This window comes from Diceros bicornis, chromosome 14 (assembly GCF_020826845.1).
Source record: "Diceros bicornis minor isolate mBicDic1 chromosome 14, mDicBic1.mat.cur, whole genome shotgun sequence".
NCBI lineage: Eukaryota > Metazoa > Chordata > Mammalia > Perissodactyla > Rhinocerotidae > Diceros > Diceros bicornis.
The window spans coordinates 19,830,619-19,847,276 of NC_080753.1; the positions used below are offsets into that span (position 1 = coordinate 19,830,619).

At 39.4% G+C, this 16,658-nt stretch overlaps 1 protein-coding gene across 4 annotated transcripts in view; it reads left to right on the forward strand.

Moving 5' to 3' along the window:
• The window catches only part of RCAN2 (regulator of calcineurin 2), a 247,381-nt gene that overhangs the window by 210,491 nt on the left and 20,232 nt on the right, over positions 1-16,658 (forward strand). For all 4 annotated transcript variants that reach the window (XM_058554212.1, XM_058554214.1, XM_058554213.1 and 1 more), the window contains one exon: positions 13,035-13,208. In XM_058554212.1, coding sequence (XP_058410195.1) covers positions 13,035-13,208 — 174 coding nt within the window. The remainder of the gene's footprint in view (positions 1-13,034; positions 13,209-16,658) is intronic.

The following is a 16,658-nucleotide window of genomic DNA, read 5'->3' on the forward strand; positions in this document are numbered from 1 at the left end:
TTCGATTTTATACTTGGAAACATAAACCTATTTTTCTTAAGAATTTTTATTAAAACTTTAGAAGACTCCTTTATGAAAATAATATTTCTTGTTTTGAAGAAACCTTTTTCTGAAAGGCAACAACTTCTTATTTTTCTTTAAATCTTTATTTCTCATAAATTTAAGTAAAATGGATAAATGTAATGCTCTTGTTGACTAAGAATGTTTTAACAGTGATTATCTTGGATGAATGGGGTCGTTTTATCCTTCATATTTGTGTATATTTTTCCAAGTGGTCTACCATGACCATGTTATTTTCTAAAGAGAACAATAATCTTTTCATGTTACGACAATGTTAATAGCTAGAACTTGGCAAACAGATTTGAATTAGAGGCCTGGTGTTACCATCACTTGTCTATAACCTTTAACGAATCCCTTAACCTCTTTTGGGCTTGGTTTTATAAAATGGAGAACTGGAATGAAACTTATATTTGAGGCTTTCAAAGAAAATTGTCATCACAGACCTGTTTTTCATATGGAATATATGATTTCTTCCAGCACTACACCTCTGACTGGCTTTGGATTATTCAAAACCTTGCGTCATTCATAAGGTCAAAATATATCAGAGGAGATCCTTGATTTCAAATATTACTGTAATGTCTTTAGGTTTTGTTGTGTCTGTACATTCAAGCCCCGAGTTCTAGTGCATATTCACCTCTGACTAGTGATGAGGCGTGTCGCCTCACTGCTCTGTGCTTTGTGTCTTTCAACTTGCAGGTAAAGAGGTTAGTGTAAGTTATCTCTACTGTCCCTTCTAAAAACAGAGGTTAAAGTGATATTGAAGAGAAAACTTGACCACTGAGAACCTTTGGGAAAAGTCATTAAAACTGAGTGAGAAAAGGAGATCTGATGCTTACATTCATGTTGCAAAGCTGAGTACGGTATCACTCAAACATATGTACTGCTTGATCTCAAATGTACTGATTAAGTGACACACAGCAGAAATAAATTCTCCATAAGCAGATTGGGGTTCACATTACTGATCAGCTGAGGCCAGAGCTTGTACCATTTCAAAATCTCTTCAGGTTCTCTTCTTCACTTGTTCGTGGGAACTTCTGATACAGTACCCCACCTATCCAATGGGTTCCCTGTTTGTAGTGGGAAAAGAACCCAGTGAAAACAAAGAACGCGTAAAGAACAAGATAATAATCAAAGTAAAAACAACATAGTGATTGCAAGAACAAAGCAATCAATAGGAGTAATTGCTAACCATAACTCTACAAATGTATTAATTAATGCAAAGAATTGAAAACCGCTAATACCTGGGGACAGCACTAGTAATTCCCAAAAGCACAATTACATAAATCAGTTTATTCACTAAGTCAGGAAGCTCTTAAGTCTCAAATGGTCCAAGCTGTGCCTTCTAATCTGGTACTACTCAAATTTAAATGGGATACTGATCATCTGGGGATCTTGTTGAAATGCAGACTCTGAATCAGTAGGTCTAGGGGCTTAGGGCCTGAGATAATGCTTACTTGACAGGACCCCTGGGGCTGCTGCTGCTGGTCTGTGGTCCACAGGTTGGACCGTCAGGACGACGTACAGCACTTAGAACGGTATCTGCACTTAGGAAGGTCTGGTAAGTGTTAGTGATTATTATTACTGCTGAGATGTGCAGGAATTCCAACTCTCTGTGTGCTCATGTGCAAAAGTACCAAGAGTTGGTGCAGCAGCCAGATTTTTTAGTTGAATATCCAGCTAGAATCCTTTTATAAACTCCTTTATGAATTTTAGTAACCCTTAAAAATGTAGTCTGTAACTCTCTCATTAGATTACAAGTAAGTAGCTGTTAGTAGAAAGAAAGTCTATGGAATGAATGTGCATGATTTGCTGCTAAGAACTGCAGAGAAGGCTTGCACAATCAGACAGGATCCATCCAGCAGGAGCATTGTCATGTCTTTCTAGTGGGCTAAGGACCATAGTTTTGGAATTACTTATTCTGGGGACCAGCCAATTGGGACCACATATCCAGTGTGCCCAGGAGGGTCCTGAGATCACAGCATAATCAATAGCACTGCCCTCTTCAAAGTGTCCTGGCTGTGACAACACATCATATAGTGATCCTAATTATACTGAACACTGATGACAAGTTCCTGCCTTCATCCAGCTTGCCTGCTTCTCCCCAAATTTTCCATTACATGGAGAGAAGGGAATTCTCAGTCAAATCATCCTTCTTGGCTGTCAGTGGTCTTGGCCCTAAATCGGGCTGTGTTCACCAATCCTGAACTTTTGTGTGTAACACACACACACACAAATGTGTGTATTGTGGAAAAAACGTAGTTTCATCACTATGATACTATTTGTAGATGCTTCTAGTCTGAACTGCCTATGTGAAGCTCTCATCATTTTGACAGGAGAAGCTTCTTTTCAGTTCCAACCATTTCTCCTAGGGTTAGACCAGAATTCTTCACACTGCTGCTAGGCTGTGAGATATGCATGAGCAAAATGGACTCAAGACAAAAGATGCATCCGTCTCATTGAGTGAGATGCATCAAAGGGGATGAAGCCATATCAACCCAGCTTCTCTCTGCCGTAAGTGGGGTAGCCCAGAGGTTAAGACTGTAACTTCAGGTACCAGACTCTCTAGGATGAGATCTGCATTGTCACTGACTAGCTGGCCACATGAGGCAAATTGTTGAATCTCTTTCAACCCATTTCTTCATCTGCCTCCTAAGCTTATTGTGAGAATGAGATGTGTTACCATATGTAAGGGGCTTGGTGAGGGGTTGGCACGTTGAAGCACTTGAGGCTTAGCCATTATTAGTCCTACCTGTGGTACTTATTTGCTGTCTCAGAAATGCCCAAGTGAAAATTTAACCACTGTGCAAAGTTGCAATCCAGAGTTATGCTCAGTGTTAGCTACAGCTGTAGAGTTGGTTTTGTTTTTATTAGTAAATCCACTTCAGCCACGATAGGCATTGACTGTCATATTTCAGTTTGGAAAAGGTTCCTTTTAGGTATCTTGTGTCCCAAATTTGTAATGGATTGAAACAATCAGTTCAGTTTCAAATCTCAAGAAATCTGAACATGAGAAATTTAATTTTATATAAGAGTTTTATCGTTAACATGTATTCTTTTAATGTCATTACATAAAGAACAGAGAGAACAAAACCTAAATAAAATAGAAAAAGTGTAATTAAGAAGAGGAAAAGGAAAAGTAAGAAAGACCATTAGGAGGAAAACAAACTGTGCACTTTCTAGATTTAAAGATTGAGTCATAATAAGTTGCTCATATCTACATCTCAAAAGAATGCAAATGTCATTTCAATTTCATGGGAAAAATAAGTTAAGGGTACCATGCTGCCTTTGAAAGGCTTACTTTGATCATATTCCAAATGCAAAATGAATGTATTAAATTTTAAATTGCCTATCTTCAGAAGAATGTGATATGGAACATATTTAGGATTTAGCACTTTAATTTAACATTAAACATACTAAAAATGTCCTCATTAATTATTGACAGCCCAATATTAAAACAGAAGCTTCACTTCAATCTTGAGAAGATAGAACACTACTTGTTTTTAGAAGTACATTTCCTACCTCTTTCAGCTGCAACACTGTGTGGCATTCCGGAAAGGGGTAATTTCCTAAATTGGTCTCTGAGCTGCTGAGAAGTTCGTCCTGTGTGCATCAGCAGGCCCATGACCCATAGTTTAGAATTTAAATGAAATGTATTTAGGGGGGCAGAGTGCTAGGGAAATAAATGTTGTAAGAAACATGTTTAAGAGCTGACCCTTAAAAGAAGAAAATCTCAAATCTCGTTTGTTTTATGTTTCCTATAATTCTATAAGTGTTTATTTAATAACAGTTGTGTGTGCCACACAAGGCCAGGCCTAGGAAATATGGCTTAAGACCAGCTATTATTTTTGTCCTCTTCTTCCTCAGTGCCCCAAAATACGTTTTCTTAGAAGTGATGTCAGATTAATGGGAATATATAGATCCTTTGATAATGCTGCTCCCTTGCCTGGAACAAAAAGCTTCTTCTAAAGTCTCACACCACCACTCATTTCCACACATCAAAATTCTATCCACCTTTCATTTACCATTTCTTCCCTGAAGTCTTTCTTGCCACCCCACCCCAACACCTTGAACACACACACACACACACACACACACACACACACTCTGATGACATATTATTCTGAAAAGAGATTCAGAATGTTTCAAATAATCAAAGGAAGTGGAGATTAAACGTATGTGGAGGAAGGGTATATCGGGAGGGGTCCAAGAAAGACGTCAGGAAAGAAATATGTACAATTTGATTTTGGCTTCCCTATGATATTATAGTATGGAGGATCTTAATCCATGTGTTCAGTACCTATTTGTTGATTTTATTGAAGGGTAGCTTTGAAGAGAAGAAAAAAATCACCAAAAGGTAGCTGGGGGAGGAGGGAGGACTGTTCTAGATACATTGCCTTGTTTGTTTCATTAACATGTGAGCCCTTTCCACAGTGAAGGCATCCTGCATGGTACACAGTTGGCACTCAATAATGAATACATGAGCAAAGGAGAAAAGGACAAAAATGACACTGCTCCTGCCCTTGAAGTTCTTATAGTCTAGCTAATGAAGGAGCAGTTATCCTCACTAAGTGATAAATCTCTTATGGGAGCACGGCGTGGGGGGTGTCTACACCTCCGTGGGATTCAGGAGGGATTTCTTAGATATGAGACCTAAGCTGGGACTGGAAAGACAATCACAAGTTATCTGATGGGTGTGTAATGTACAGTGTGATGACTATAGTTCATAAAACTGTATTGGATATTGCTAAGGGAGTTGATCTTAAAAGTTCTCATCACAAGAAAAAAAAATTGTAACTATGTGAGATGGTAAATGTTAACTAAATGTATTATGGTAATCATTTCACAATATATACATATATTACATCATTATGTTGTACACTTTAAACTTACACATGTGTTGATTATATCCCAATAAAACTGGAATACAGAAAAAGAAAGAAATTATCTGAAGGAAAGGGGTGTCATTGGCAGAAAAGAGAGCAAGTAAGATAAGACTTGGAGATACAGAATAACCTGCCTTAGTGGAAGTTTAGCTGGTGTATTGGGGATGGATTAGGAAAAAGGAGGAATATGAGATCAGTGGGGTGAGTGATGGCCATTTTGTAAAGGGCCTTTAAAATTGCTAAGCCAAGCCATATTCTAAAAGCTATGTGAAGCCGCTGAAGGGTTTTATAGAGGAGCTATATAATCAGAATTTTGTCTTTTAGAAAGACCTCTCTGGCAGCAGACTTGCAAGGTTGACTCGAGGCTGGCCAGACCGAAGTTAGGGAGACCTGGTGGAGTGATAGAGAGAGCTATGGCGAGCCAGGGGATTGGGGGTATGATGAGGAGCAGATGAGGAAAGGCTCAGAGAACACAGAGCTTATTGCCTGGTGGGTTGTGGGGTGAGGGAGAGGGAAAGGATCAGGAGGACATGCAGCTCCCTGGCTTGAGCAACTGGGTAGATGGGGGCCATGTATTGAGATGGAGGGACAGCAGATTCAGAGGCCCCAGCAAAGAATTTGGTTTTAGAGCCATTAAGTTTAAGGCACCTATTGGATATCCCAGGGGAATTGTTCAGGAAACAGTTGAATATGGGGAATAGAGCTCTGGAGATGACTTTGTCTAAAAGATAGTTGAAGTGCATTAGCACAGGCAAAAGGAGTCAGGTGGGAGGGCCTTGACGAATCTCTTATGTAGCCGAGCTTCACATGTTTTCCGTACTGGCTGGCATCTTTGTCATTCGCTCGCTGTCTCTCTGAGCCCCAACCCCTGCTGGTGGTGTAGGATCTCCAAAGGGAGGGACTGAAGGCAATTACCCAGTTGACTTCCTCCTCAGAATTATTTCATTTACCGTGCTGTTTTTGTAAAGGAAACTTTTAAAGCTTAGCAACCAAGCAAGAAATCTTGATGGTTAATTTGGGTTCTACATTTTAAGTAGATAATAACATCAATAAAATCACATTAATATAATTAGACAATTTTATATGAGATATTACTCTGCATTCCTATAATCACTCTTGACAATCTTTAAGGATTAGACACAGGTAACAAGTATGGATATAAATATAGAAAATATAGACATAGCTATAGATACAGATATACTTGGATCTAGATATAGGGGGATTTGTACAGCCAGAGCTAGCAGGCCAAATACAGATGCGTGAACATAACATCGTTTATTTGCCAATCTGGGATTCATAATAATAACAGCACACACACATTCACTGTGCTCAGCAACTTTCTAAGCAATTTAAATATACTAATTCACTTAAGTTCAGGACACCCCTATGAGGTAGATTCTGTTATGATCCCCATTTTATAGATAAGGAAACTGAGGCGTCAAATAAGTAAGAAAATTGCTCAAGGTTGCACAAATCCTGCGTTCAGGGTTTGAACTAGGTAGTGTGGCTCTAGAGTCCGTGCTAGTAACATGGCTTTATACTGCCTCTCTTTACCTATGGCTAATAGGAAAATCAACATTCACCTGAATAAAGGCAGTGCCCGTTCTCTTACGAGATTGGGTAGGCTGTGACGCAGGCTGTGCGTTTCATCAATTACACATGTGCTGTTAGAGCCTATGTCTAGTCATGGCTGATGACAGCCATTGGCGTTCTTGCTGATAAATGATCAGAGAAGAGGAGTTGATGGCCCAGAGAAGGATGAAGCTGTCATTAGCCTTCAGGAAATACCCTGAACCAAGACAGCCATTGATGCTGTAAACTGAAATATGGCAGCTATAAAAGGACTGTCAGATCCTTCCTTTGTATTTATAACCATGCAGATATGTCCAGTTTTGTGGCATGTAACAGAGATCTGTGCTCATAACTACTCTCTCAGAGGTCTCGAGTTTTCCTAGTCCACCCCCTCCCCACTCCCAGTATATGTGGGGGCGCTCCTCCCTGCCACTCCCTAGCTATTCAGAGACCCCTTGGGAGACTTACAAATGTCCTGGGACAGGCAGGAAGCATGCAGACATCCACAAATGGTATCTTGCTTGGCACAGCCAGGCTCCATTCCCCCTGGGCACTCTTAGTGGGGGCAGAGTGACCTACCAGAACAAGTCCTGGGTTCAGGCACTGGGAGGGTCTCACTCCCCCAAAGGGTGGGCATTGGGTGCACAGAGTTAGACCCAATAAGGGTCCCAGGCATGCAGACAGTGCCACCTTGGTCCACCAGTGCCTCTCTTGGGCCACTCATCTGACACTTACCACCCCTTATTGAACAGCTGTCAGGATGGATTCCAAACAACCCCCTTACTTGCTCCCCCTCCTGAGTCCTCCATCTTCGGTATTTACAAAATGGGTTCCAGTGTGTGTGGCAGGGACATACTCAGCCATCTATAATGTTATACATGGATGGAAACTTTGCAGATCCAAGTTACTTGGCTCTCATTCTGGTGATTCAAACATTTAGGGAAATGATCTTCATCAGCTGAGAGTGATATAAGCACTGTAGGTGTCTTAGCTGCTCTCAAAACCTGGGCTCCAGACTGCTTGGTGATGGCACACTATACTTGTCATTCACTTAGACACATTTCCTGGAAAGTGAATGAAGCTTCAGCTGTAGGGCCCCGTATTTGCATGGGCCTCTATCAAGGCCTGGCAATGTGTTTCACATGGTCATATTTTTTTTGTAAAATTTGCAAAAGTTATTTCTTATGACTTTTTGTTCTCATTCTAAAAAAAAAAAAAATTCCATTTTTGTGCCTAATTTTGTATTATTTTGCTTAAAGAGGGCTTCCCAAGTTGTAAAAGCTTCAGGCTCCACAAACTTAGATTCACCCCCCATTCAAAGATCATTCCAGTTTATAGCCCCTGTACCATTGCTTGGCTTTGGAGGAGTTTTTTCAGTTTTCGTTTTTGCAGTTCTAAATGCATAGGTGGCAGCTCAGTGAAATCCGGGAAATGAAGACTTCCTTACCTAAAGAGAAGTAAAAATGTCCTCTGGCACAGCGATGTTGTCCAGCCGCAGCCGACTGGAGGGCTGCTACTGGGAATGAAAGAACAGCATAGAACACAGACCATGGGAAGCGTTCTGCTGAGAGAAGCGTGTGATGAATCCATGAAGTTTTAGGACAAAGCAGATCCTTTTAGAGTTTGGGGCTGAATTTTAGATCTTTGTCTGTCACAAGGACTCCAGTGGGAAGGGATAAAGGCTTTTGTGTCTTTACCAGCCGAGTTATCTTTTCTCAAAGCAGTTATGGGACACGAGGTCTGTCCACATCTTTTGTCTGTAAAGAAGGGTTGAGAGCCTCCTTTCCATAATGATTTTTTGGTAACATCAGGACCACAAATGGGACAAAGCGTGATTTAATACAAGTCTTCCTGGCCTATGAAGTCCTGACAGGTTAAAATCCAGATGTGAAAATCCCCACATTCAGGCTTGGCTCGTCCTTTCACATAAAGAGTCTGCATTGTGGAAGATTTACACCAGCAGTCCTTCTGACAGGAGGCCCCCCTGAGCAGCCTATAAAATGCAGTACGAGCCTTAAACATGGGATTTGCACATGACTTGTCAGTGGTATCCACTGAGGGGTGATAAACCTAAATGAATTGTTCCATTCTTCGGCAGTTTCTGGGAAGTATTATCTGACAGATGAGAGCCTTGTGATTTTGAGAGAAGCTGAATTTCTTATTAAGATAATTTATACCCAAAGAGATCATAAGGGAGAAAATTGAAAAATACATAGAGGCTTACAGTATCGTTTGGAATGCAGTGAAAGGCGCCACTGGACTTCTCTAACAGGCAGTCTTCAAGGACAGCGCTGTTCCTTGGATTGACAAGGAAGGCCAGTTTTCTTGTTCTTCAGACTTTTCTCTTGTTTGCATATTATCAGTAATATTTACATAGTATAAACAACTTGAGCTTACTGGTTCTGGTTTTGCTAACCAGTTAGTTGTGTGACTTTGTGGAGGTTATTAACTTCTCTGGGTTTCAGTTGCTTCACATGTTACTCAAGAATAATAATGATTCCAACTCTCCCTCAAAGGGCCTGTTCAGAAAAGTGAGGATTCAATGAGATAATATATATATATATTTTGTGTGTGTGTGTGTGTGTGTGTGTGTGTGTGTGTGTGAGGAAGATTAGCCATGAGCTAACATCTGTCGCCAATCCTCCTCTTTTTTTGCTGAGGAAGGTTGGCCCTGGGCTAACATCCGTGCCCATCTTCCTTCACTTTATATGGGACGCCGCCACAGCATGGCCTGACAAGCGGTGCGTCTGTGCGCACCCAGGATCCGAACCCCCAGCCGCCGCAACAGAGGGCGCGTGCTTAATCGCTACGCCACTGGGCCGGCCCCCAATGAGATAATATATTAGACAGATATTGTTCATCTGCAGCCTGTCTGGTTTAGAGTTAAACTGAAAGTAATATTTTAAATTGTTCTAATATTTTACAAAATACCTTGGGTTTTTGCATCAACCAATCACTAGAATACATCGAGCACTTCCTAAATACTGAGGATGCTTTTAAAGCCTATTGATTTAAAAAAATAATAGTTGTTTCCATTTTGATTGGAAACTCTAATGGATCACCTGCTGCTTGGTTTGTGTTCCATAACTGCTGAGGATCGTTCTTCACATCACAGTAGCTTCTTATGAGGACCCTGGACAGATCCCTCTGCCGCGTTTTAAGACCAGGCTCGTCTTTACCTTGTCACCCCTGAGAATTGCATAACGGGTGAGGATTACTTTATCACATTAGCTTTGAGCAAAATTAGAGGCAAAATGTTGGCTCACCCATGGCAAATGTTCAAAACTCTATGAGAAGCCTTTCAGCTTTTCTGAACAGACCTCCTTCTTGGCTCTAATTTATGTTTCTACCCTTGTTTTCCTCTTTTTCTCTACTCAATTTCTATTTTACTTAATTTTATTCTTATATGTCTTTATAAGCCATGTTCAAATCTTTTTTTAAATCTTTTTTAAAAATAAACAAATAGTTATAACAGAGATGAAGTAAGATACAGAGAAAACTGCAGGGAGCTTCTCCACGTATAAATGCTTCTCTAAAATAAATGCTTCTGTTTGTAGCAGGACATCTATACTTGCCTCGTCACTTTCCAGATGACTCAGGAAAAGCAAATACATTTAAAAGTAGAGAATTTAAAATCGCAGTGTTCATATTTGAAACTATAGGCTTATTTGATTTCAAATATGGCCTGAGTTAGGCCTGGGTCTCCATTCTCTGATAAACTGCTTTCTGCATTGTCAGGCACACCCCCTGGAGCGTCTTCACCTGTACCCTGCAGTTCTTGCTGTATAAAGGATGAAGCTGATAAAAACTGATCAAGGCAAAAAATCAAATTACTCTTTGGACCCCAGATGCCCCCGACCTGTATGGCCTGAGCACCTATCTCAGCCTCCCTGTCTGGTTACCTTTACTATATATATCTTATCTACTATGCCAGGCACGTTGGTTTCTCAAATATCCTCCATTTACACAGCATCTTCCTCTGTGTTCATGTCTTCATCCAGCCCCACTCTTCATCCCTTCTCATTCTTCTCTTACCAACCCCTCTCCTGTTCTCTCTCATTTTCTTCTCTCGAGTTCCTTGTTACTTTTTCTCATAGTGCAATTTGAGTTCTAAAATCATTCCTCTGCCTCCTCCCCTTATCGAATCCTAGATTGCTCTTGACAGTGCTTTCCAAAGGGTCAACCTTGATTGACATCCTTGCCCTCTTCCCTCAAATAAACTCTCTAGATTTAATTTATGAAATCAGAATTTGAATCACATTTTTCTTGCATAAAATGTGTATAAGCAAAATAAAATTGTTTCAAAAACAGTATTGTACACATAGTGTAAAAATCAACAGTGGTCTTATTTACCAAACTTGCCTACTCTTCCCAAGTAGTTGCACAGTTAGACTCGTTTTCTCAGCCTCTTTGCTCTGAGCTATGGCCATGCAGATGAGCCTTGGCCAAGTAAATATGGGTGGAAGTGATGTTTGCTCTCTACAGGCTCGGTTTGGGAAGATATTCTACTGGAGGCACCACTCATTTTACCCTTTACAACTAAGTGGAGTAAACTCAACCATAATAGCCAGATTTGAAGCGAGATTTTGGTGATGTCACTCAATTAATTGAAATTACTGGGATCCCTGACCCTTTCATTTTACAACTGCTATAAAAATAAGAGGGGAGATTGCTTTATTGTCCTTAACAATAATTTATTAAAGAGTGTCATAAGTATCTACTTAATGAAGTAGTAAAAGTTATTAATTTTATTAACTCTTTATCCTTGAGTACATGCCTTTTTAATAATCTCAATAATGAAATGGAAACTACACGTAAAGCACTGTGGCACACCAAAATACAGTGCTTGACTTTAGGAAATGTTCTAAGCTGAACTAGGCACTTATTTTTCTCATGGAACACCATTTTTACTTGAAAAAACAACTAACAGACAAACTGTAGTTATGTAGACTTAGATATTTGGCAGACATTTTCTCAGAAATGAATGAATGAGCATGTTACTTCAAGGAAAATGACTGACAATATTTGTTACCAATGATAAAGAACGAACTTTCAAGCAAAAATTAAAATTTTGGAAAACTTGTATTCACCGCTATGAATCTGACAGCTTTCTAATCTCTAAAGACTTTTTGATAAGACAGATGGTAACACTAATGAATGTGATTTTTGATATCGTGTAATGAAATGTGTCAACATTTGGAAAAGCTGCGTAACTCAGGGAACCGATATTTTCCGGATGATCAGTGTGCATTATTACACAGTCATGCATGGGTAAAAAATCCATTAAAGGTGCAAAATAGATAAATGGATTTTAATATAGTCAAATAAAAATGTTATTTGATTATGGCTTCAGATTCAACATTGCAATACACTTTAAGAAGCTGCCACTTGTTGAGTTTTGATGATGGTTCAAGGAAGGATATTCATAATTATTTGAAAAGCTATTAAATTACTCCTCCCTTTCCCAATCATAAATTTACTTGAGTGAGGCCAGCTTTTCTTCATACCCTTCCAACAAAACAGCATAGTATAACAGATGGAATACAGAAGCAGATATGAGATTCCAGTTGTCTTCTTTTAAGTTAGAAATTGAAGAGATTTGCAAAAATGTAAAACAATGCCAGTCTTCTCACTAAATTTTTTCTTGTTTTGGAAAACAGTTATTTTTCATTAAAAGATTATTTTGACATGGGATGGGTTTATTATTGTTAATTTTAAATGGATCTATAAGTAAATATTTTTAAATGTCTCAGTTTTAATTTCTAGTACAATAAACATTGATAGATAAAACCCATTGATAGATAAACCCTACATTAACAAAAGTTCTTTAGGATCCTTCATAATTTTTAAGCGTGTAGTGAGGTCCTGAGACCAAAGAGTTTGAGATCACTGCTGTGGAACTTTATTCAAACCAGTGGCTACAAAGAGAACTAACTCTTGAGGAAATGAGGGATTTATTGGGTTTGTGGGGTACCACACAGGAGGAAACTGGCAGCCAGGGGACAGCAAAATATTACTGTGTGCCTGGTGGGAGCTTAGACATCAAAAACACGGAAGGTTTGCTGTAAAGGCAGGTGGAGGTCCCCTGTGGCTAGCTCTGTTCATGTCCCTGTGTTGCCTGAGGGTACATCTGGCAGATTCACTGTGCTGGATCTGCCTCCAATCAATTTGGTCTGGAATCCTGTTGCCTCAGCAATTGAAATGCTTGTCATGTCACTAATGGAAAAAAAAATAGAGATGGCCAACAAGTCCCCAGTTCTTAGCCAACTGTCACCCACTGCCACTACAAGTTCCCAGAAAACCTGTGCAGAGAGGACAAGCCATGTTAATGTTAGTTGTTTGTGATTATTATCATTATAGAGTTTGGGCCCCAGATGGTCCAGTGAAAACTCTGGCCCCTGAGCTCTGGGCCTCTGTTAGGAACAGCTTGTTTATTTACTTAGGTTTTTGTTTCTGTCAGATCTGGCATCATACAAGATACATGACCAATGGATTTTCCTCTGTGTTTGTTTCTATCAGGAAAAATTTGAGGGACTGTTCCGGACTTATGATGACTGTGTGACGTTCCAACTATTTAAGAGTTTCAGACGTGTCCGAATAAACTTCAGCAATCCCAAATCTGCAGCCCGAGCCAGGATAGAGCTTCATGAAACCCAGTTCAGAGGGAAAAAATTAAAACTCTACTTTGCACAGGTAAGGTAACTCTTTACCAAAGTTAATCCTTTTGCCCTACATTAATTTTTGCCTTTTTAAAATGTAAATGAAGCCCTTTCTACTTTCAGATTGGTTTGTAGTCTATAATTAGTTCACTGAGAAATAAACCTATACGATGATTCCCAGGCAGGGACAGCATGGCAGACTCTAAGGGCTGACAGCCTGGGCTTTAACCTGGGCAAGTTATGTAAACTCACTCAGTTTCCTCATCTGTGAAATGGGGATGATGATATACACCCCATACTGTTGTTATGAGGATTAAATGTATTATTGTGTGTTAAAGGACATAGCATTTGGTAAATGCACAATCAGTTCCAGTTAGTAGTTATAATAAGAATGCTCTAATCACAACTACTTCTAAGTTTCCTGGCAAGGTTATAGTTAAAACTTAAATTATATGACAGTTTTAGTGGACCGTATACCCTTCCAATGATTCATATGCATGAGAAAAGGTTATGCACATATGGAAATCAATTTTGTGTTTTATTCCATCCAAAAATAAATTCTGGCTGTTCCGAAAAGGGATGGGTAATTCTTGGCAATGCTCACCAAATCCACAGCAATAGAAAATCAATGTCCGTCATGTTCCATCCGTGTCCTCACTTCATCGTTAGATATCTTGATCCATCTGTTATTGGTCCATAAGCATTGTTTCCACCTTTAGGCTCTACAAAGATGGCACAGTGAAAAGAACATAGACTTTGCTTCTTTTTAAGACTGAATAATGTTCCATTGTATATATATACCACAGTTTCTTTATCCATTCATCTGTCGATGGACATTTAGGGTGTTTCCACACTCAGCTATTGTGAATAATGCTACAATGAACATAGGAGTGCTAATATCCAGTCAAGATCCTGATTTCAATTATTTTAGAAAACTACCCAGAAGTGGAATTGCTGGATCGTATAGTAGTTCCATTGTTAATTTTTTGAGGAATCTCCATGCTGTTTTCCATAGCAGCTGCACCAGTTTGCATTCCTACCAGCAGTGTGCAAGTAGGAATGTAATTTCTCCACATCCTTGCCAACACTTGTTGTCTTTTATTTTTATGAGAACAGCCATCCTGACAGGTGCGAGGTGGTGTCTCATTGTGGTTTTGATTTACATTTCCCTGATGGTTAGTGATGTTGACCATTTTTTCATATACCTGTTGGCCATTTGTATGTCTTCCTCGTAGAAATGTCTGCTCAAGTCCTTAGCCCATTTTTAAATCAGGTTGTTAGTTTTTTTATTATTGAGTTATACTAGTTCCTTATATATTTTGGAGATTAACCTCTTATTGGATATGTGGTTTGCACATATTTTCTCCCATTCCATAGGTTGCCTTTCACTCTGTTGATTATTTCCTTTGCTGTGTGGAAGCTTTTTAGTTTGATGTAGTCTCACTTGTTTATTTTTATTTTTCTTACCTGTGCCTTTGGTGTTATATCCATGAAATCATTGCCAAGACCAATGTCATGAAACTTTTCCCTTATGTTTTCTTCTAGGAGTTTTACAGTTTGGGGTCTCATGTTTAAGTCTTTAATCCATTTTGAGTTGATTTTGTATATGGTGTAAGACAAGGGTCCAGTTTCATTCTTTTGCACGTGGATATCCAGTTTTCCCAATACCGTTTGTTGAAGAGACTATCCTTTCCCCATTGTGTTATTTTGGTACACTTGTTGAAGATCAGTTGACACTACAGGCATAGATTTAATTTTGAGTTCTCTATTCTGTTCCATTAGTATGTATGTCTGTCTTTATGTCAGTACCATACTGTTTTGATTACTGTAGCTTTGTAATATATTTTGAAATCAGGAAATGTTAGGTTCTTTTTCAAGATTGATTTGGCTACTCATGGTCTTTTGTGGTTTCATATGAATTTTAGAATTTTTTTTCTATTTCTGTAAAAAAAATTGCCATTGGGGGGCCGGCCCAGTGGCGCAGCAGTTGGGTGCATGCACTCCGCTTTGGCGGCCCGGGGTTCGCAGGTTCAGATCCCAGGCGTGCACTGACACACTGCTTGTCAAGCCATGCTGTGGCAGTGTCCCATGTAAAGTGGAGGAGGATGGGCACAGATGTTGGCCCAGGGCCAGTCTTCCTCAGTCAAAAAAAAAAAGAGGATTGGCATCGGATGTTGGCTCAGGGCTGACCTTTCTTACACACACACACAAAAAATTGCCATTGGGATTTTGATAGGCATTGCATTGAATCTGTAGATCGCTTTGGGTAGTATGGACATTCTGCAATATATCACAGCATGGATGATCCTTGAGGACATTATGCTAAGTGAAATAAGCCAATCACAGAAAGACAAATACTGCATAATTCCACTTATATGAGGTATCTAAAATAGTCAAACTCATAGAATCAAAGAGTGGAATGGTAGTTACCAGGGGCTGGGAGGGGAGAGGAAAATGAAGAGTTACTAATCAATGTTCATAAAGTTTTAGTCAAGCAAGATGAATAAGCTCTAGAAATCTGCCTTCAACATGGTACCTACAGTCAATAATAATGTATTGCACACTTAAAAATTTGTTAAGAAGGTAGACGTCATGTTAAGTGTTCTTCCCACAATAAAATAAAATAAAAATGAAAGAAGAAAAAGAACTTAGATTTTAGTCTCAGCTCTATGTTCAAATTCCACACTGCTTATAACTTATGTGACTTGTAGAAACCTCAGTTTCCTCTTCTATTAAAACCTTCCTTGGTTCCTTAAAACGTTAAACATAAGAGTTACCATCTGACCCTGCAATTCCACTCCTAGGTATATATGGAAAAGAACTGGAAACAGGTCTCTAACAAATACATATAACGCACATGTTTATAGCAGCACTACTCACAGTAGCCAAAATGTGGAAACAACCCAAATGTCTATTCATTTAGTGGAATATTATTCAACCATGAAAAGGAATGGAGTACTGATACATGCTACAACATGGATGAACCTTGAAAAAATTATGCTAAATGAAAGAAGCTAGATGCAAAATGTGGACCCATATTCTATGATTCCATTTATATGAAATGTCCAAAATAGGTAAGTCCACAGAAACAGAAAGCAGATTGGTGGTTGCCAGGGTCTGAGTGGAGGCAGAAATGGTAGTAACTGTTAAATGAGTACCAGGTTTCCTTTGGGGTGATGAAAATGCTTTGGATCTAGATAGAAGTGGTGATTGCACAACATTGGGAATGTACTAAATACTATCGAATTGTTTACTTTAAAATGGTTAATTTCATGTTATGAAATTAAAAGAGAGAAAGAAAGAGAGAGAAGGAGGGAGGGAGGAAGGGGTCTTGAGACCAGCAGCATCCGCATCACGTGGGAACTTGTTAGCAGTGCAGATTCTCGGGCCTCACCCCAGGTCTACTGAATCAGACACTCTGGGAGTGGGGCTCAGCAATCTGTGTTGTAGTAAAAGTTTCCAGGTAATTCTGATGCACGCTAAA